Here is a 24,567-nt window from a genome sequence, read left to right on the forward strand (position 1 = left end):
TGTACAAATCGCCCGTTGCCCCCTAGTGGTCACATTAACAGGCTGCTTTGTGGCCTCGCTAGGGAGCGACAAACTGTGTACAAATCGCCAGTTGCCCCCTAGTGGTCACATTAACAGGCTGCTTTGTGGCCTCACTAGGTAGCGACAAACTGTGTACAAATCGCCCGTTGCTTCCTAGTGGTCACATTAACAGGCTGCTTTGTGGCCTAGCTAGGGAGCGACAAACTGTGTACAAATCGCCCGTTGACCACTAGTGGTCACATTAACAGGCTGCTTTGTGGCCTCGCTAGGGAGGGACATAAACTATGTACAAATCGCCCGTTGCCCCTAGTGGTCACATTAACAGGCTGCTTTGTGGCCTCGCCAGGGAGCGACAAACTGTGTACAAATTGCCCGTTGCCCCTAGTGGTCACATTAACAGGCTGCTTTGTGGCCTCACTAGGTAGCGACAAACTGTGTACAAATCGCCCGTTGCCCACTAGTGGTCACATTAACAGGTTGCGTTGTGACCTCGCTAGGGAGCGACGAACTGTGTACAAATCGCCCGTTGCCCCCTAGTGGTCACATTAACAGCTCGCCAGGGAGCAACATAAACCAATGCTTAATGTGCTTTATCTTGTTCTAGTAATGCTCATCGTACAGAACTAGGGGTCATATCTGACAAACTACAATATACAGACGTGAAGCACAGCAACCGGTACATTCCCCCAGGCTCAGTTTGGTCAACGTTTTTGGATATTATAACCTAAAGGGATATATGACCTATAATTTGTATATTATTAACTCTGGTGTGTCTACACTTAATAGGGATTTTCCTATTTTTACTGAGCAATTAAAACTGGATTTTAGAATAATGTATTGATTATTTTATCATTAATATAGTGTAGCAATAGCATCACCCAACACTGGTGGTTAAGGGTAAGGGAAACATTTTCACCACCATATCAATAATTAACAAAATATAAAAACAAATCTATAACATTATGCTGGGAACACAGAATCCTCATGGGCAGTCAGGCAGGATTATGAAACTCCGCCCTCTACTTAAAGAGCCAGTGAGAGGCTGAGAAAGACAAAATCCAACCCTCCTCTTGTGTTGCATGATGACTATAAAACTCCACCCACACGGAGACAGTGAGATAAGGGAGCCAGAAAGAGACCGTTTCCATCACTGTTTTATCTTAGGATTCGGTGAGAACCCAAGACTAATGTTTCCTCAGGAGCAGATGCTAGTCATCCTCAGGTGAACAACCCTTTAATCATAAAATTAGCTCAAAGAAAGTAAAGAGCGGCCATATTTATTAAACCCAGTTATCGCCAGATGATCCCGCCGAGGAGCCATAATCAGAGGCGGCAAGTGGGGGTAGAAGAGACACATCACAACAGAATTCTAGGAAAGAGACTAAGGGAAAAGGGTAAAGATGGATCAGGATTGGATGGGAAGAAACAGAATGACGGACATAGGGAGAGACGAGGGGACATATACAGAGGAAGACAAGGAGAGCAAAGGCAAGGAGGGCAGAGAAAGACAAAACTTCACCAGTCCCATATACATATTAATAGACGGACAAAACACCGTCTCAACAAGGGGCCATGGGGGAGAGAAGGGGTTTATATATAAAACAGCAGCCAAATTTACCCCCAAAAGGGGGCACAACAGTTCATATGGGAAGTTATGGGGCAGGGCAAAAAGGTAGGTACATCAGTCTTTCTTTTTGTCTTCAACTGGTTTCGGTGGGGAAGTGTCTTCAATGGCAGGATTAATGGGAGCTGGTTCCTCCTGGGAGCTGACGGGAGGTTTACTTTCTCCACTGGTCCCAAATTCATTCATCCGCGTAGGGTCCACCCTATAGATCCAGCGCTGATACAGATAAATAAAAAACACCACGTCTGTAGGAAGGGAGGAGAAGATGGTATTGTATTAGTGACCAGTTATTGGTTTGTGGACAGGATAAACTCGCATTCTATACTCTCCACTCGGTCCGAGTTTATAACAAATCCTGACATTCTCCAACAACAAGGGATTATATAGTGTCACTGTCTCTCAGACTGTCAGTAATATAATACACCACCAGCTATAAGGGATTATATAGTGTCACTGTCTCTCAGACTGTCAGTAATAGAATACACCACCAGCTATAAGGGATTATATAGTGTCACTGTCTCTCAGACTGTCAGTAATAGAATAGACCACCAGCTATAAAGGATTATATAGTGTCACTGTCTCTCAGACTGTCAGTAATAGAATACACCACCAGCTATAAGGGATTATATAGTGTCACTGTCTCTCAGACTGTCAGTAATAGAATACACCACCAGCTATAAGGGATTATATAGTGTCACTGTCTCTCAGACTGTCAGTAATATAATACACCACCAGGTATAAGGGATTATATAGTGTCACTCTCAGACTGTCAGTAATAGAATACACCACCAGGTATAAGGGATTATATAGTGTCACTGTCTCTCAGACCGTCAGTAATATAATACAACACCAGCTATATGGGATTATATAGTGTCACTGTCTCTCAGACTGTCAGTAATAGAATAGACCACCAGCTATAAAGGATTATATAGTGTCACTGTCTCTCAGACTGTCAGTAATAGAATACACCCCCAGCTATAAGGGATTATATAGTGTCACTGTCTCTCTGACTGTCAGTAATAGAATACACCACCAGCTATAAGGGATTATATAGTGTCACTGTCTCTCAGACTGTCAGTAATATAATACAACACCAGCTATAAGGGATTATATAGTGTCACTGTCTCTCAGACTGTCAGTAATAGAATACACCACCAGCTATAAGGGATTATATAGTGTCACTGTCTCTCTGACTGTCAGTAATATAATACAACACCAGCTATAAGGGATTATATAGTGTCACTGTCTCTCAGACTGTCAGTAATATAATACACCACCAGCTATAAAGGATTATATAGTGTCACTGTCTCTCAGACTGTCAGTAATAGAATACACCACCAGCTATAAGGGATTATATAGTGTCACTGTCTCTCAGACTGTCAGTAATATAATACACCCCCAGCTATAAGGGATTATATAGTGTCACTGTCTCTCAGACTGTCAGTAATAGAATACACCACCAGCTATAAGGGATTATATAGTGTCACTGTCTCTCAGACTGTCAGTAATATAATACACCACCAGCTATAAGGGATTATATAGTGTCACTGTCTCTCAGACTGTCAGTAATAGAAAAGACCACCAGCTATAAAGGATTATATAGTGTCACTGTCTCTCAGACTGTCAGTAATATAATACACCACCAGCTATAAGGTATTATATAGTGTCACTGTCTCTCAGACTGTCAGTAATATAATACACCACCAGGTATAAGGGATTATATAGTGTCACTGTCTCTCAGACTGTCAGTAATAGAATACACCCCAGCTATAAGGGATTATATAGTGTCACTGTCTCTCAGACCGTCAGTAATATAATACACCACCAGCTATAAGGGATTATATAGTGTCACTGTCTCTCAGACTGTCAGTAATATAATACACCACCAGCTATAAGGGATTATATAGTGTCACTGTCTCTCAGACTGTCAGTAATATAATACACCACCAGCTATAAGGGATAATATAGTGTCACTGTCTCTCAGACTGTCAGTAATAGAATACACCACCAGCTACAAGGGATTATATAGTGTCACTGTCTCTCAGACTGTCAGTAATAGAATACACCACCAGCTACAAGGGATTATATAGTGTCACTGTCTCTCAGACTGTCAGTAATAGAATAGACCACCAGCTACAAGGGATTATATAGTGTCACTGTCTCTCAGACTGTCAGTAATATAATACACCACCAGCTATAAGGGATTATATAGTGTCACTGTCTCTCAGACTGTCAGTAATATAATACACCACCAGCTATAAGGGATTATATAGTGTCACTGTCTCTCAGACTGTCAGTAATAGAATACACCACCAGCTATAAAGGATTATATAGTGTCACTGTCTCTCAGACTGTCAGTAATAGAATACACCACCAGCTATAAGGGATTATATAGTGTCACTGTCTCTCAGACCGTCAGTAATATAATACACCACCAGCTATAAGGGATTATATAGTGTCACTGTCTCTCAGACTGTCAGTAATAGAATACACCACCAGCTATAAAGGATTATATAGTGTCACTGTCTCTCAGACCTGTCAGTAATAGAATACACCACCAGCTATAAGGGATTATATAGTGTCACTGTCTCTCAGACTGTCAGTAATATAATACAACACCAGCTATAAGGGATTATATAGTGTCACTGTCTCTCAGACTGTCAGTAATAGAATACACCACCAGCTATAAAGGATTATATAGTGTCACTGTCTCTCAGACTGTCAGTAATAGAATACACCACCAGCTATAAGGGATTATATAGTGTCACTGTCTCTCAGACCGTCAGTAATATAATACAACACCAGCTATAAGGGATTATATAGTGCCACTGTCTCTCAGAGTGTCAGTAATATAATACAACACCAGCTATAAGGGATTATATAGTGTCACTGTCTCTCAGACTGTCAGTAATAGAATACACCACCAGCTATAAGGGATTATATAGTGTCACTGTCTCTCAGACTGTCAGTAATATAATACAACACCAGCTATAAGGGATTATATAGTGTCACTGTCTCTCAGACTGTCAGTAATATAATACAACACCAGCTATAAGGGATTATATAGTGTCACTGTCTCTCAGACTGTCAGTAATATAATACACCCCCAGCTATAAGGGATTATATAGTGTCACTGTCTCTCAGACTGTCAGTAATATAATACACCACCAGCTATAAGGGATTATATAGTGTCACTGTCTCTCAGACTGTCAGTAATATAATACACCACCAGCTATAAGGGATTATATAGTGTCACTGTCTCTCAGACTGTCAGTAATAGAATAGACCACCAGCTATAAGGGATTATATAGTGTCACTGTCTCTCAGACTGTCAGTAATATAATACACCACCAGGTATAAGGGATTATATAGTGTCACTGTCTCTCAGACTGTCAGTAATAGAATACACCACCAGCTATAAGGGATTATATAGTGTCACTGTCTCTCAGACTGTCAGTAATAGAATACAACACCAGCTATAAAGGATTATATAGTGTCACTGTCTCTCAGACTGTCAGTAATAGAATACACCACCAGCTATAAGGGATTATATAGTGTCACTGTCTCTCAGACTGTCAGTAATAGAATACACCACCAGCTATAAGGGATTATATAGTGTCACTGTCTCTCAGACTGTCAGTAATATAATACACCCCCAGCTATAAGGGATTATATAGTGTCACTGTCTCTCAGACCGTCAGTAATATAATACAACACCAGATATAAGGGATTATATAGTGTCACTGTCTCTCAGACTGTCAGTAATATAATACAACACCAGCTATAAGGGATTATATAGTGTCACTGTCTCTCAGACTGTCAGTAATAGAATACAACACCAGCTATAAAGGATTATATAGTGTCACTGTCTCTCAGACTGTCAGTAATATAATACAACACCAGGTATAAGGGATTATATAGTGTCACTGTCTCTCAGACTGTCAGTAATATAATACAACACCAGGTATAAGGGATTATATAGTGTCACTGTCTCTCAGACTGTCAGTAATAGAATACAACACCAGCTATAAGGGATTATATAGTGTCACTGTCTCTCAGACTGTCAGTAATATAATACAACACCAGCTATAAGGGATTATATAGTGTCACTGTCTCTCAGACTGTCAGTAATATAATACAACACCAGCTATAAGGGATTATATAGTGTCACTGTCTCTCAGACTGTCAGTAATATAATACAACACCAGGTATAAGGGATTATATAGTGTCACTGTCTCTCAGACTGTCAGTAATATAATACACCACCAGCTATAAGGGATTATATAGTGTCACTGTCTCTCAGACTGTCAGTAATATAATACACCACCAGCTATAAGGGATTATATAGTGTCACTGTCTCTCAGACTGTCAGTAATAGAATACACCACCAGGTATAAGGGATTATATAGTGTTACTGTCTCTCAGACTGTCAGTAATAGAATACACCACCAGCTATAAGGGATTATATAGTGTCACTGTCTCTCAGACCGTCAGTAATATAATACAACACCAGCTATAAGGGATTATATAGTGTCACTGTCTCTCAGACTGTCAGTAATAGAATAGACCACCAGCTATAAGGGATTATATAGTGTCACTGTCTCTCTGACTGTCAGTAATATAATACACCACCAGCTATAAGGGATTATATAGTGTCACTGTCTCTCAGACTGTCAGTAATATAATACAACACCAGCTATAAGGGATAATATAGTGTCACTGTCTCTCAGACTGTCAGTAATATAATACACCACCAGCTATAAGGGATTATATAGTGTCACTGTCTCTCAGACCGTCAGTAATATAATACAACACCAGCTATAAGGGATTATATAGTGTCACTGTCTCTCAGACTGTCAGTAATAGAATACACCACCAGCTACACGGGATTATATAGTGTCACTGTCTCTCAGACTGTCAGTAATAGAATACACCACCAGCTATAAAGGATTATATAGTGTCACTGTCTCTCAGACTGTCAGTAATAGAATACACCACCAGCTATAAGGGATTATATAGTGTCACTGTCTCTCAGACTGTCAGTAATAGAATACACCACCAGCTATAAAGGATTATATAGTGTCACTGTCTCTCAGACTGTCAGTAATATAATACACCACCAGCTATAAGGGATTATATAGTGTCACTGTCTCTCAGACTGTCAGTAATAGAATACACCACCAGCTATAAGGGATTATATAGTGTCACTGTCTCTCAGACTGTCAGTAATATAATTACACCACCAGCTATAAGGGATTATATAGTGTCACTGTCTCTCAGACTGTCAGTAATATAATACAACACCAGCTATAAGGGATTATATAGTGTCACTGTCTCTCAGACTGTCAGTAATATAATACACCACCAGCTATAAGGGATTATATAGTGTCACTGTCTCTCAGACTGTCAGTAATATAATACACCACCAGCTATAAGGGATTATATAGTGTCACTGTCTCTCAGACTGTCAGTAATATAATACAACACCAGCTATAAGGGATTATATAGTGTCACTGTCTCTCAGACTGTCAGTAATAGAATACACCCCCAGCTATAAGGGATTATATAGTGTCACTGTCTCTCAGACTGTCAGTAATATAATACAACACCAGCTATAAGGGATTATATAGTGTCACTGTCTCTCAGACTGTCAGTAATATAATACACCACCAGCTATAAGGGATTATATAGTGTCACTGTCTCTCAGACTGTCAGTAATATAATACAACACCAGCTATAAGGGATTATATAGTGTCACTGTCTCTCAGACTGTCAGTAATAGAATACACCACCAGCTATAAGGGATTATATAGTGTCACTGTCTCTCAGACTGTCAGTAATATAATACACCACCAGCTATAAGGGATTATATAGTGTCACTGTCTCTCAGACTGTCAGTAATAGAATACACCACCAGCTATAAGGGATTATATAGTGTCACTGTCTCTCAGACTGTCAGTAATAGAATACACCACCAGCTATAAGGGATTATATAGTGTCACTGTCTCTCAGACTGTCAGTAATAGAATACACCACCAGCTATAAGGGATTATATAGTGTCACTGTCTCTCAGACTGTCAGTAATATAATACAACACCAGCTATAAAGGATTATATAGTGTCACTGTCTCTCAGACTGTCAGTAATAGAATACACCACCAGCTATAAGGGATTATATAGTGTCACTGTCTCTCAGACTGCCAGTAATATAATACACCACCAGCTATAAGGGATTATATAGTGTCACTGTCTCTCAGACTGTCAGTAATAGAATACAACACCAGCTATAAGGGATTATATAGTGTCACTGTCTCTCAGACTGTCAGTAATATAATACACCACCAGCTATAAGGGATTATATAGGTGTCACTGTCTCTCAGACTGTCAGTAATAGAATACACCACCAGCTATAAGGATTATATAGTGTCACTGTCTCTCAGACTGTCAGTAATATAATACAACACCAGCTATAAGGATTATATAGTGTCACTGTCTCTCAGACTGTCAGTAATATAATACACCACCAGGTATAAGGGATTATATAGTGTCACTGTCTCTCAGACTGTCAGTAATATAATACAACACCACCTATAAGGGATTATATAGTGTCACTGTCTCTCAGACAGTCAGTAATAGAATACACCACCAGCTATAAGGGATTATATAGTGTCACTGTCTCTCAGACTGTCAGTAATATAATACAACACCAGCTATAAGGGATTATATAGTGTCACTGTCTCTCAGACTGTCAGTAATAGAATACACCACCAGCTATAAGGGATTAATATAGTGTCACTGTCTCTCAGACTGTCAGTAATAGAATACAACACCAGCTATAAGGGATTATATAGTGTCACTGTCTCTCAGACTGTCAGTAATAGAATACACCACCAGCTATAAGGGATTATATAGTGTCACTGTCTCTCAGACTGTCAGTAATAGAATACACCACCAGCTATAAGGGATTATATAGTGTCACTGTCTCTCAGACTGTCAGTAATATAATACAACACCAGCTATAAGGATTATATAGTGTCACTGTCTCTCAGACTGTCAGTAATATAATACACCACCAGCTATAAGGGATTATATAGTGTCACTGTCTCTCAGACTGTCAGTAATAGAATACACCACCAGCTATAAGGGATTATATAGTGTCACTGTCTCTCAGACTGTCAGTAATATAATACACCACCAGCTATAAGGGATTATATAGTGTCACTGTCTCTCAGACTGTCAGTAATATAATACACCACCAGCTATAAGGGATTATATAGTGTCACTGTCTCTCAGACTGTCAGTAATATAATACACCACCAGCTATAAGGGATTATATAGTGTCACTGTCTCTCAGACTGTCAGTAATATAATACAACACCAGCTATAAGGGATTATATAGTGTCACTGTCTCTCAGACTGTCAGTAATATAATACACCACCAGCTATAAGGGATTATATAGTGTCACTGTCTCTCAGACTGTCAGTAATATAATACACCACCAGCTATAAGGGATTATATAGTGTCACTGTCTCTCAGACTGTCAGTAATATAATACAACACCAGCTATAAGGGATTATATAGTGTCACTGTCTCTCAGACTGTCAGTAATATAATACACCACCAGCTATAAGGGATTATATAGTGTCACTGTCTCTCAGACTGTCAGTAATATAATACACCACCAGCTATAAGGGATTATATAGTGTCACTGTCTCTCAGACTGTCAGTAATATAATACACCACCAGCTATAAGGGATTATATAGTGTCACTGTCTCTCAGACTGTCAGTAATATAATACACCACCCAGCTATAAGGGATTATATAGTGTCACTGTCTCTCAGACTGTCAGTAATATAATACACCACCCAGCTATAACTGGATTATATAGTGTCACTGTCTCTCAGACTGTCTGTAATATAATACACCACCAGCTATAAGGGAATATATAGTGTCACTGTCTCTCAGACTGTCAGTAATAGAATACACCCACCAGCTATAAGGGATTATATAGTGTCACTGTCTCTCAGACTGTCAGTAATATAATACACACACCAGCTTAAAAGGATTATATAGTGTCACTGTCTCTCAGACTGTCAGTAATATAATACAACCACCAGCTATAAGGGATTATATAGTGTCACTGTCTCTCAGACTGTCAGTAATATAATACAACACCAGCTATAAGGGATTATATAGTGTCACTGTCTCTCAGACTGTCAGTAATAGAATACACCACCAGCTATAAGGGATTATATAGTGTCACTGTCTCTCAGACTGTCAGTAATAGAATACAACACCAGCTATAAGGGATTATATAGTGTCACTGTCTCCTCAGACTGTCAGTAATATAATACACCACCAGCTATAAGGGATTATATAGTGTCACTGTCTCTCAGACTGTCAGTAATATAATACACCACCAGCTATAAGGGATTATATAGTGTCACTGTCTCTCAGACTGTCAGTAATAGAATACACCACCAGCTATAAGGGATAATATAGTGTCACTGTCTCTCAGACTGTCAGTAATATAATACACCACCAGCTATAAGGGATTATATAGTGTCACTGTCTCTCAGACTGTCAGTAATAGAATACACCACCAGCTATAAGGGATTATATAGTGTCACTGTCTCTCAGACTGTCAGTAATATAATACAACACCAGCTATAAGGGATTATATAGTGTCACTGTCTCTCAGACTGTCAGTAATAGAATACACCACCAGCTATAAGGGATTATATAGTGTCTCTGTCTCTCAGACTGTCAGTAATATAATACACCACCAGCTATAAGGGATTATATAGTGTCACTGTCTCTCAGACTGTCAGTAATATAATACACCACCAGCTATAAGGGATTATATAGTGTCACTGTCTCTCAGACTGTCAGTAATATAATACAACACCAGCTATAAGGGATTATATAGTGTCACTGTCTCTCAGACTGTCAGTAATAGAATACACCACCAGCTATAAGGGATTATATAGTGTCACTGTCTCTCAGACTGTCAGTAATATAATACACCACCAGCTATAAGGGATTATATAGTGTCACTGTCTCTCAGACTGTCAGTAATATAATACACCACCAGCTATAAGGGAATTATATAGTGTCACTGTCTCTCAGGACTGTCAGTAATAGAATACACCACCAGCTATAAGGGATTATATAGTGTCACTGTCTCTCAGACTGTCAGTAATATAATACAACACCAGCTATAAGGGATTATATAGTGTCACTGTCTCTCAGACTGTCAGTAATATAATACAACACCAGCTATAAGGGATAATATAGTGTCACTGTCTCTCAGACTGTCAGTAATATAATACACCACCAGCTATAAGGGATTATATAGTGTCACTGTCTCTCAGACTGTCAGTAATAGAATACACCACCAGCTATAAGGGATTATATAGTGTCACTGTCTCTCAGACTGTCAGTAATATAATACACCACCAGCTATAAGGGATTATATAGTGTCACTGTCTCTCAGACTGTCAGTAATAGAATACACCACCAGCTATAAGGGATTATATAGTGTCACTGTCTCTCAGACTGTCAGTAATATAATACACCCACCAGCTATAAGGGATTATATAGTGTCACTGTCTCTCAGACTGTCAGTAATATAATACAACACCAGCTATAAGGGATTATATAGTGTCACTGTCTCTCAGACTGTCAGTAATATAATACACCACCAGCTATAAGGGATTATATAGTGTCACTGTCTCTCAGACTGTCAGTAATATAATACACCACCAGCTATAAGGGATTATAAAGGTGTCACTGTCTCTCAGACTGTCAGTAATAGAATACACCACCAGCTATAAGGGATTATATAGTGTCACTGTCTCTCAGACTGTCAGTAATATAATACACCACCAGCTATAAGGGATTATATAGTGTCACTGTCTCTCAGACTGTCAGTAATATAATACAACACCAGCTATAAAGGATTATATAGTGTCACTGTCTCTCAGACTGTCAGTAATATAATACACCACCAGCTATAAGGGATTATATAGTGTCACTGTCTCTCAGACTGTCAGTAATATAATACAACACCAGCTATAAGGGATTATATAGTGTCACTGTCTCTCAGACTGTCAGTAATAGAATACACCACCAGCTATAAGGGATTATATAGTGTCACTGTCTCTCAGACTGTCAGTAATATAATACAACACCAGCTATAAGGGATTATATAGTGTCACTGTCTCTCAGACTGTCAGTAATAGAATACACCACCAGCTATAAGGGATTATATAGTGTCACTGTCTCTCAGACTGTCAGTAATATAATACAACCACCAGCTATAAGGGATTATATAGTGTCACTGTCTCTCAGACTGTCAGTAATATAATACACCACCAGCTATAAGGGATTATATAGTGTCACTGTCTCTCAGACTGTCAGTAATATAATACACCACCAGCTATAAGGGATTATATAGTGTCACTGTCTCTCAGACTGTCAGTAATAGAATACACCACCAGCTATAAGGGATTATATAGTGTCACTGTCTCTCAGACTGTCAGTAATATAATACACCACCAGCTATAAGGGATTATATAGTGTCACTGTCTCTCAGACTGTCAGTAATAGAATACACCACCAGCTATAAGGGATTATATAGTGTCACTGTCTCTCAGACTGTCAGTAATAGAATACAACACCAGCTATAAGGGATTATATAGTGTCACTGTCTCTCAGACTGTCAGTAATATAATACAACACCAGCTATAAGGGATTATATAGTGTCACTGTCTCTCAGACTGTCAGTAATAATAATACACCACCAGCTATAAGGGATAATATAGTGTCACTGTCCTCTCAGAACCTGTCAGTATATAATACACCACCAGCTATAAGGGATTATATAGGTGTCACTGTCTCTCAGAACTGTCAGTAATAGAATACACCACCAGCTATAAGGGATTATATAGTGTCACTGGTCTCTCAGACTGTCAGTAATATAATACATCACCAGCTATAAGGGATTATATAGTGTCACTGTCTCTCAGACTGTCAGTAATATAATACATCACCAGCTATAAGGGATTATATAGTGTCACTGTCTCTCAGACTGTCAGTAATAGAATACAACACCAGCTATAAAGGATTATATAGTGTCACTGTCTCTCAGACTGTCAGTAATATAATACAACACCAGCTATAAGGGATTATATAGTGTCACTGTCTCTCAGACTGTCAGTAATATAATACACCACCAGCTATAAGGGATTATATAGTGTCACTGTCTCTCAGACTGTCAGTAATAGAATACACCACCAGCTATAAGGGGATTATATAGTGTCACTGTCTCTCAGACTGTCAGTAATAGAATACACCACCAGCTATAAGGGATTATATAGTGTCACTGTCTCTCAGACTGTCAGTAATATAATACACCACCAGCTATAAGGGATTATATAGTGTCACTGTCTCTCAGACTGTCAGTAATATAATACACCACCAGCTATAAGGGATTATATAGTGTCACTGTCTCTCAGACTGTCAGTAATAGAATACACCACCAGCTATAAGGGATTATATAGTGTCACTGTCTCTCAGACTGTCAGTAATAGAATACACCACCAGCTATAAGGGATTATATAGTGTCACTGTCTCTCAGACTGTCAGTAATATAATACACCACCAGCTATAAGGGATTATATAGTGTCACTGTCTCTCAGACTGTCAGTAATATAATACAACACCAGCTATAAGGGATTATATAGTGTCACTGTCTCTCAGACTGTCAGTAATAGAATACACCACCCAGCTATAAGGGATTATATAGTGTCACTGTCTCTCAGACTGTCAGTAATATAATACACCACCAGCTATAAGGGATTATATAGTGTCACTGTCTCTCAGACTGTCAGTAATATAATACACACCAGCTATAAGGGATTATATAGTGTCACTGTCTCTCAGACTGTCAGTAATATAATACAACACCAGCTATAAGGGATTATATAGTGTCACTGTCTCTCAGACTGTCAGTAATATAATACAACACCAGCTATAAGGGATTATATAGTGTCACTGTCTCTCAGACTGTCAGTAATATAATACACCACCAGCTATAAGGGATTATATAGTGTCACTGTCTCTCAGACTGTCAGTAATATGAATACACCACCAGCTATAAGGGATTATATAGTGTCACTGTCTCTCAGACTGTCAGTAATATAATACACCACCAGCTATAAGGGATTATATAGTGTCACTGTCTCTCAGACTGTCAGTAATATAATACACCACCAGCTATAAGGGATTATATAGTGTCACTGTCTCTCAGACTGTCAGTAATATAATACACACCAGCTATAAGGGATTATATAGTGTCACTGTCTCTCAGACTGTCAGTAATAGAATACCACCAGCTATAAGGGATTATATAGTGTCACTGTCTCTCAGACTGTCAGTAATATAATACAACACCAGCTATAAGGGATTATATAGTGTCACTGTCTCTCAGACTGTCAGTAATATAATACATCACCAGCTATAAGGGATTATATAGTGTCACTGTCTCTCAGACTGTCAGTAATATAATACAACACCAGCTATAAAGGATTATATAGTGTTACTGTCTCTCAGACTGTCAGTAATAGAATACACCACCAGCTATAAAGGGATTATATAGTGTCACTGTCTCTCAGACTGTCAGTAATATAATACACCACGCAGCTATAAGGGATTATATAGTGTCACTGTCTCTCAGACTGTCAGTAATATAATACACCACCAGGTATAAGGGATTATATAGTGTCACTGTCTCTCAGACTGTCAGTAATATAATACACCACCAGCTATAAGGGATTATATAGTGTCACTGTCTCTCAGACTGTCAGTAATATAATACACCACCAGCTATAAGGGATTATATAGTGTCACTGTCTCTCAGACTGTCAGTAATATAATACAACACCAGCTATAAGGGATTATATAGTGTCACTGTCTCTCAGACTGTCAGTAATATAATACAACACCAGCTATAAGGGATTATATAGTGTCACTGTCTCTCAGACTGTCAGTAATATAATACAACACCAGGTATAAGGGATTATATAGTGTCACTGTCTCTCAGACTGTCAGTAATAGAATACACCACCAGCTATAAGGGATTATATAGTGTCACTGTCTCTCAGACTGTCAGTAATATAATACAACACCAGCTATAAGGGATTATATAGTGTCACTGTCTCTCAGACTGTCAGTAATAGAATAGACCACCAGCTATAAGGGATTATATAGTGTCACTGTCTCTCAGACTGTCAGTAATAGAATACACCACCAGCTATAAGGGATTATATAGTGTCACTGTCTCTCAGACTGTCAGTAATATAATACACCACCAGCTATAAGGGATTATATAGTGTCACTGTCTCTCAGACTGTCAGTAATAGAATACACCACCAGCTATAAGGGATTATATAGTGTCACTGTCTCTCAGACTGTCAGTAATATAATACACCACCAGCTATAAAGGATTATATAGTGTCACTGTCTCTCAGACTGTCAGTAATAGAATACACCACCAGCTATAAGGGATTATATAGTGTCACTGTCTCTCAGACTGTCAGTAATATAATACACCACCAGCTATAAGGGATTATATAGTGTCACTGTCTCTCAGACTGTCAGTAATATAATACACCCCCAGCTATAAGGGATTATATAGTGTCACTGTCTCTCAGACTGTCAGTAATATAATACACCCCCAGCTATAAGGGATTATATAGTGTCAGGGTCTCTCTGACTGTCAGTAATATAATACACCACCAGCTATAAGGGATTATATAGTGTCACTGTCTCTCAGACTGTCAGTATATGAATACACCACCAGCTATAAGGATTATATAGTGTCACTGTCTCTCAGACTTGTCAGTAAATAAATACACCACCTGTATAAGGGATTATATAGTGTCACTGTCTCTCAGACTGTCAGTAATATAATACACCACCCAGCTATAAGGGATTATATAGTGTCACTGTCTCTCAGACTGTCAGTAATATAATACACCACCAGCTATAGGGATTATATAGTGTCACTGTCTCTCTGACTGTCAGTAATATAATACACCACCAGCTATAAGGGATTATATAGTGTCACTGTCTCTCTGACTGTCGAGTAATATTAATACACCACCAGCTATAAGGGATTATATAGTGTCACTGTCTCTCAGACTGTCAGTAATAGAATACACCACCAGCTATAAGGGATTATTAAAGTGTCACTGGTCTCTCAGACTGGTCAGTAATATAATACACCACCAGGTATAAGGGATAATATAGTGTCACTGTCTCTCAGACTGTCAGGTAATATAATACACCACCAGCTATAAGGGATTATATAGTGTCACTGTCCTCAGACTGTCAGTAATATAATACACCACCAGCTATAAGGGATAATATATGTGTCACTGTCTCTCAGACTGTCAGTATATAATACACCACCAGCTATAAGGGATTATATAGTGTCATGTCTCTCAGAGCTGTCGAGTAATATAATACACCACCAGCTATAAGGGATTATATAGTGTCACTGTCTCTCAGACTGTCAGTAATATAATACACCACCAGCTATAAGGGATTATATAGTGTCACTGTCTCTCAGACTGTCAGTAATATAATACACCACCAGCTATAAAGGATTATATAGTGTCACTGTCTCTCAGACTGTCAGTAATAGAATACAACACCAGCTATAAAGGATTATATAGTGTCAGGGTCTCTCAGACTGTCAGTAATAGAATACACCACCAGCTATAAGGGATTATATAGTGTCACTGTCTCTCAGACTGTCAGTAATATAATACACCCCCAGCTATAAGGGATTATATAGTGTCACTGTCTCTCAGACTGTCAGTAATAGAATAGACCACCAGCTATAAGGGATAATATAGTGTCATTGTCTCTCTGACTGTCAGTAATAGCATACACCCCCAGCTATAAGGGATTACATAGTTTCTCACCATCTCTCAGACAACCGATTCTATACATCATGGGCATTTTAATAACAAATGCAAAGAGATCATCAATAAATGTATTCAGAGCTTTGTAGGTGAGCATCCTCCACGGCAAGTGAGCCACGGACTTCAGCTTGTAGTTGATGAAGAGTTGTGGGGTCATTGTGATAAACCCTAAAGCAAAACAAAGATTAGTACAGAATCCTAACAAATGAGATTATATAGTGTGTGTGTGTGTGTGTGTGTATGTGTGTGTGTGTGTGTGTGTGTGTGTGTGTGTGTGTGTATGTATGTATGTATGTATGTATATATATATATATATATATATATATATATGTATGTGTGTATGTGTATGTGTGTATGTGTATGTGTATGTGTATGTGTATCTGTGTGTGTGTGTATATATGTGTGTGCGCGCGCGTGTGTGTGAGTGTGAGAGAGAGAGAGAGAGAGAGAGAGAGAGTGTGTGTGTGTGTGTGAGAGAGAGAGTGTGAGAGTGTGTGTGAGAGTGTGTGTGTATATGTGTGTGAGAGTGTGTGTGTATATGTGTGTGTATGTATGTGTGTATGTATGTGTGTGTGTGTGTGTGTGTGTGGTGTGTGTGTGGTGTGTGTGTGAGGTGTGTGTGTGGTGTGTGGTGTGTGTTTGTGTGAGAGAGAGAGAGAGAGACAGAGAGAGTGTATGTGTGTGTGGTATATATATATATAAGTATATATATATATATATATATATATGTATGTATGTGTGTGTGTGTGTGTGTGTGTGCGTGCGCATTTGTTGTACTAATACAAAACACACGGGGTATACACATTATACTAATACAAAGACACACGGGGTACAACATTATACTACATACAAAACACACGGGGTACAACAATATACTAATACAAAACACACGGGGTACGACACATTATACTAATACAAAAACACACGGGGTACAACATTATCTAATACAAAACACACGGGGTACAACATTATACTAATACAAAACACACGGGTACAACATTATACTAATACAAAACACACAGTACAACATTATACTAATACAAAACACACAGGTACAACATTATACTAATACAAAACACACAGGTACAACATTATACTATACAAAACACACAGGTACAACATTATACTAATACAAAACACAAAGGTACAACATTATACTAATACAAAACACACAGGTACAACATTATACTAATACAAAACACACAGGTACAACATTATACTAATACAAAACACACAGGTACAACATTATACTAATACAAAACACACGGGTACAACATTATACTAATACAAAACACACGGGTACAACATTATACTAATACAAAACACACAGGTACAACATTATACTAATACAAAACACACAGGTACAACATTATACTAATACAAAACACACAGGTACAACATTATACTAATACAAAACACACAGGTACAACATTATACTAATACAAAACACACGTACAACATTATATTAATACAAAACACACAGGTACAACATTATACTAATACAAAACACACAGGTACAACATTATACTAATACAAAACACACAGGTACAACATTATACTAATACAAAACACACGGGTACAACATTATACTAATACAAAACACAAAGGTACAACATTATACTAATACAAAACACACAGGTACAACATTATACTAATACAAAACACATGGGTACAACATTATACTAATACAAAACACACAGGTACAACATTATACTGACACAAAACGATATAAAGCTTGTTTGTTGTACTAATACAAAACACACAGGTACAACATTATACTAATACAAAACACACGGGTACAACATTATACTAATACAAAACACACAGGTACAACATTATACTAATACAAAACACACAGGTACAACATTATACTAATACAAAACACACAGGTACAACATTATACTAATACAAAACACACAGGTACAACATTATACTAATACAAAACACACAGGTACAACATTATACTAATACAAAACACACAGGTACAACATTATACTTATACAAAACACACAGGTACAACATTATACTTATACAAAACACACAGGTAACAACATTATACTAATACAAAACACACAGGTACAACATTATACTAATACAAAACACACGGGTACAACATTATACTAATACAAAACACACAGGTACAACATTATACTTATACAAAACACACAGGTACAACATTATACTAATACAAAACACACAGGTACAACATTATACTAATACAAAACACACAGGTACAACATTATACTAATACAAAACACACAGGTACAACATTATACTTATACAAAACACACAGGTACAACATTATACTTATACAAAACACACAGGTAACAACATTATACTAATACAAAACACACAGGTACAACATTATACTAATACAAAACACACGGGTACAACATTATACTGAGGTTTGTGCTTCAAACTAAACAGAACTTAAAGGGACATTACAGCATTTCACGTAATAGCAATATACACGTAGTAGCTAAAATGCTTGAAGTAAAAGCTATAGCTGTTGCACGAGAGTATTTAAGTATCCACCGTGCACCAGCATGTTATACACAACACTTGCTCAGACAGCCTACGGGCTTATATCACCTGGTAATTACTCAGTTTGTTAATTGCTGGTATAATACAAGCCCCACTCATGCTCTGAGCAGCTATATTTGTAATGCTGATGCACTGAGAATATCTAGCTATGCCTCACATGCACGTGCAGAGAAACATTCTAACAATAAAACAGTGATAACTTTTACTAAAAGCATTTTTGTTAATATCTGTATAGTGTAAATATGTTTCTATTTAGAATGTAATTCATCTAAGCGCATTTGACCGGAATGTCCCATTAAAGACACAGCCATTATCAGATTACGTAGATACATTAATATGCTTAAAGGGACATGAAACCCAAATTTTTTTCTTTCATGATTTAGAAAGAACATGCAATTTTAAAGAACTTTCTAATTTACTTCTTTTATCTAATTTGCTTCATTCTCTTGATATACTTGGCTGAAAAGCATATCTAGATAGGCTCAGTAGCTGCTGAATGGTTGCTGCACATAGATGCTTCATGTGATTGGCTCACCGATGTGCATTGCAATTTCTTCAACAAAGGATATCTAAATACTTAAGCAAATTAGGTAATAGAAGTAAATTGGAATGTTGTTTAACCCCTTAAGGACCACAGCACTTTTCCATTTTCTGTCCGTTTGGGACCAGGGCTATTTTTACATTTCTGCGGTGTTTGTGTTTAGCTGTAATTTTCCTCTTACTCGTTTACTGTACCCACACATATTATATACCATTTTTCTCGCCATTAAATGGAGAAAAAAAATTTCTTATAATTTACTATAAAAAAAATTATAAAATATGAGGAAAAATTGGAAAAAAACACACGTTTTCTAAAATCTGTTACACATCTACAATCACCAAAAAACACCCATGCTAAATAGTTTCTAAATTTTGTCCTGAGTTTAGAATACACAATGTTTACATGTTCTTTGCTTTTTTGCAAGTTATAGGGCAATAAATACAAGTAGCACTTTGCTATTTCCAAACCACTTTTTTTCAAAATTAGCGCTAGTTACATTGGGACACTGATATCTGTCAGGAATCCCTGAATATCCCTTGACATGTACATATTTTTTTTTTTAGTAGACATCCCAAAGTATTGATCTAGGCCCATTTTGGTATATTTCATGCCACCATTTCACCGCCAAATGCGATCAAATAAAAAAAAAACGTTCCATTTTTCCAAATTTTAGGTTTCTCATTGAAATCATTTACAAACAGATTGTGCAATTATGGCACAAATGGTTGTAAATGCTTCTCTGGGATCCCTTTGTTCAGAAATAGCAGACATATATGGCTTTTGGCGTTGCTTTTTGGTAATAGAAAGCCGCTAAAAGCCACTGCACACAACACGTGAATTATGCCCAGCAGTGAAGGGGTTAATTAGGTAGCTTGTAGGGAGCTTGTAGGGTTAATTTTAGCTTTAGTGTAGAGATCAGCTTCCACCTGACACATCAGACCCCCTGATCCCTCCAAAGAGCTCTCTTCCCTCCCCCACCGCACAATTGTCCCCGCCATCTTAAGTACTGGCAGAAAGTCTGCCAGTACTAAAATAAAAGGTCCCCCCAAAGAAGCTCTCTAACCCTCCCCTTCTGCCTTATTGGGGGCCATATTGGGTACTGGCAGCTGTCTGCCAGTTACCAGTTTGCAAATAAAAAACAGAATTTATGCTTACCTGATAAATTACTTTCTCTTACGGTGTATCCAGTCCCACGGATTCATCCTTACTTGTGGGATATTCTCATTCCCTACAGGAAGTGGCAAAGAGAGCACACAGCAGAGCTGTCCATATAGCTCCCCCCTCAGGCTCAGCCCCCCCAGTCATTCGACCGACGGTTAGGAGAAAAAGGAGAAACCATAGGGTGCAGTGGTGACTGTAGTTTTACAAAAATAAATTTGAACCTGACTTAATTGCCAGGGCGGGCCGTGGACTGGATAAAACCGAAGAGAAAGTAATTTATCAGGTAAGCATAAATTATGTTTTCTCTACTTGGTGTATCCAGTCCACGGATTCATCCTTACTTGTGGGATACCAATACCAAAGCTTTAGGACAACGGATGAAGGGAGGGAACAAGTCAGGTAACCTAAACGGAAGGCACCACTGCTTGCAAAACCTTTCTCCAAAAATAGCCTCCGAAGAAGCGAAAGTATCGAATTTGTAAAATTTGGCAAAAGTATGCAGTGAAGACCAAGTCGCTGCCTTACAAATCTGTCCAACAGAAGCCTCATTCTTGAAGGCCCATGTGGAAGCCACTGCTCTGGTAGAATGAGCAGTAATTGTTTCAGGAAGCTGCTGGCCAGCAGTCTCATAAGCCAATCGGATGATGCTTTTCAGCCAGAAGGAAAGAGAGGTAGCAGTCGCTTTCTGACCTCTCCTCTTACCAGAATAGACAACAAACAAGGATGATGTTTGGTCCTGAAATCTTAGTTGCTTTTAAATAGAATTTTTAAAGCCCGAACCACATCAAGAATGTGTAATAGTCGTTCCTTCTTCGAAACTGGATTAGGACACAGAGAAGGAACAATGATTTCCTGGTTAATATTCTTATTAGAAACAACTTTCGGAAGAAAACCAGGTTTGGTACGCAAAACAACCTTATCTGCATGGAACACCAGATAGGGTGAATCACACTGCAAAGCAGACAATTCTGAACTCTCCGAGCAGAAGAATAGCTACCAAAAACAAAACTTTCCAAGATAATAACTTAATATCTATGGGAATGTAAAGGTTCAAACGGAACCCCTTGAAGAACTGAAAGAACTAAATTAAGACTCCATGGAGGAGCCACAGGTTTATAGACAGGCTTGATTCTAACTAAAGCCTGAGCAAACGCCTGAACGTCTGGTTACTGCTGCCAGCCGCTTGTGTAACAGGATAGACAGAGCAGATATCTGTCCCTTTAAGGAACTAGCTGACAATCCTTTCTCCAATCCTTCTTGGAGAAAAGACAAAATCCTGGGAATCCTAACTTTACTCCACGAGTAACCCTTGGGTTCACACCAACAAAGATATTTCCGCCATATCTTATGGTAAATTTTCCTGGTGACAGGCTTTCTGGCCTGGATTAAAGTATCAATAACTGATTCAGAGAACCCACGCTTAGCTAGAATTAAGCGTTCAATCTCCAAGCAGTCAGATGCAGAGAAACTAGATTTGGATGCTTGAATGGACCCTGTATTAGAAGATCCTGCCTCGATGGCAGTGTCCATGGTGGAACCGATGACATGTCCACTAGGTCTGCATACCAAGTCCTGCGTGGCCACGCAGGCGCTATCAGAATTACCGAAGCCTTCTCCTGTTTGATTCTGGCTACTAGCCGAGGGAGAAGAGGAAACGGTGGAAAGACATAAGCTAGACTGAATGACCAAGGTGCTACTAGAGCATCTATCAATGCCGCCTTGGGATACCTGGACCTGGATCCGTAAAGGGGAAGTTTGGTGTTCTGACAGGACGCCATCAGATCCAATTCCGGAATGCCCCATAGCTGGGTCAGCTGAGCAAAAACCTCCGGTTGGAGTTCCCACCCCCCGGGTGAAAAGTCTGACGACTCAGAAAATCCGCCCTCCCAGTTGTCTACTCCTGGGATTGAATAGCAGATAGGGTGCAGGAGTGATCCTCCGCCCATTTGATGAATTTCGCCTCCGCTAGTTGAGGCCATGCCTGGAGCGTATTGAATATCTCTCTCAGTTCCAAATGTTTATCGGGAGAAGAGGATTCTTCCCGAGACCATAGGCCCTGAGCTTTCAGGGAGTCCCAGACAGCACCCCACCTAACAAACTGGCATCGGTCGTGACAATGATCCACTCCGGTCTGCGGAAGGCACATTTCCCTGAGACAGGTGATCCTGGAGACAACCACCAGAGAAGAGAGTCTCTGGTTTTCTGTCCATTTGTATTTGAGGAGACAAATCTGCATAATCTCCCATTCCACTGTTTGAGCAGTGCACAGTTGTAGTGGTCTGAGATGAATTCGGGCAAAAGGGGACAACGTCTGAGATGAATTCGGGCAAAAGGGGACAACGTCCATTGCCGCAACCATTAATCCGATTACCTCTATGCACTGAGCCACAGAAGGCCGAGGAATAGAATGAAGAACTCGGCAAGTAGTTAAAAGCTTTGACTTCCTGACCTCTGTCAGAAATATTTTCATTTCTACCGAGTCTATTAGTGTTCCCAGGAAGGGAACCCTTGTGAGCGGGGACAGAGAACTCTTTTTCTACGTTCACCTTCCACCCGTGAGACTTAGAAAGGCCAGAACAATGTCCGTATGAGCCTTAGCTCTGTGAAAAGACGATGCCTGTATTAAAATGTTGTCTAGGTAAGGTGCTACTGCAATGCCCCGCGGTCTTAGTACCGCTAGAAGGGACCCTAGCACCTTTGTGAAAATTCTGGGAGCGCTGGCCAACCCGAAAGGAAGGGCCACGAACTGGTAATGCATGTCCAGAAAGGCGAACCTTAGGAACTGATGATGATCTTGGGTGGATAGGAATATGTAGGTACGCATCCTTTAGATCCACGGTAGTCATATATTGACCTTCCTGGATCATCGGTAAGATTGTCCGAATGGTTTCCATTTTGAAAGATGGAACTCTGAGGAATTTGTTTAGAATTTTTAGATCCAGGATTGGCCTGAAAGTTCCTTCCTTTTTGGGAACTACAAACAGGTTTGAGTAAAATCACAGTCCTTGTTCTGCAATTGGAACTGGGTGTATCACTCCCATTTTTAGAAGATCTTCTACACAGCGTAAGAACGCCTGTTTCTTTGTTTGGTCTGAAGACAAACGAGAAATGTGGAACCTTCCCTTGGAGGAGAGTCCCTTGAATTCTAGAAGATACCCCTGAGCAACAATTTCTAATGCCCAGGGATCTGGAACATCTCTTGCCCAAGCCTGAGCAAAGAGAGAAAGTCTGGCCCCCTACCAGATCCGGTCCCCGGATCGGGGGCTACCCCTTCATGCTGTCTTGGTAGCAGCCGCAGGCTTCTTGGCCTGCTTACCCTTGTTCCAGCCCTGCAAAGGCTTCCAGGTTGCTTGGGCTGGGAGAGTTACCCTCCTGCTTTGCGGTTGCAGAGGTTGAATCAGGTCCGCTCCTGAAGTTGGCGAAAGGAGCGAAAATTAGCCTTGTTTTTGGCCTTAAATGGTCTATCTTGTGGAAGAGCATGGCCCTTTCCCCCCATTGATATCCGAAATAATTTCTTCAATTCTGGGCCGAATAGGGTCTTTCCCTTGAAAGGAATATTTAATAGTTTTGTTTTGGACGACACGTCAGCCGACCACGATTTGAGCCAAAGCGCTCTCCGCGCCATCATGGCAAAACCAGAATTTTTCGCCGCTAACTTAGGCTAATTGGAAAGCGGCATCTG

General features: G+C 39.3%; 1 protein-coding gene across 1 annotated transcript in view; it reads right to left on the reverse strand.

The window, feature by feature from the left end:
• Positions 1-1,282: 1,282 nt before the first annotated feature.
• The window catches only part of CLPTM1 (CLPTM1 regulator of GABA type A receptor forward trafficking), an 84,820-nt gene continuing 61,535 nt past the window's right edge, over positions 1,283-24,567 (reverse strand). The window contains exons 13-14 of the mRNA XM_053696511.1: positions 16,640-16,807; positions 1,283-1,890 (exon numbers count right to left, since the gene is read on the reverse strand). Of these exons, the coding sequence (XP_053552486.1) occupies positions 1,703-1,890; positions 16,640-16,807 (356 nt within the window). The 3' untranslated portion in view covers positions 1,283-1,702. The remainder of the gene's footprint in view (positions 1,891-16,639; positions 16,808-24,567) is intronic.

Source organism: Bombina bombina, unplaced genomic scaffold, assembly GCF_027579735.1.
Source record: "Bombina bombina isolate aBomBom1 unplaced genomic scaffold, aBomBom1.pri scaffold_504, whole genome shotgun sequence".
NCBI lineage: Eukaryota > Metazoa > Chordata > Amphibia > Anura > Bombinatoridae > Bombina > Bombina bombina.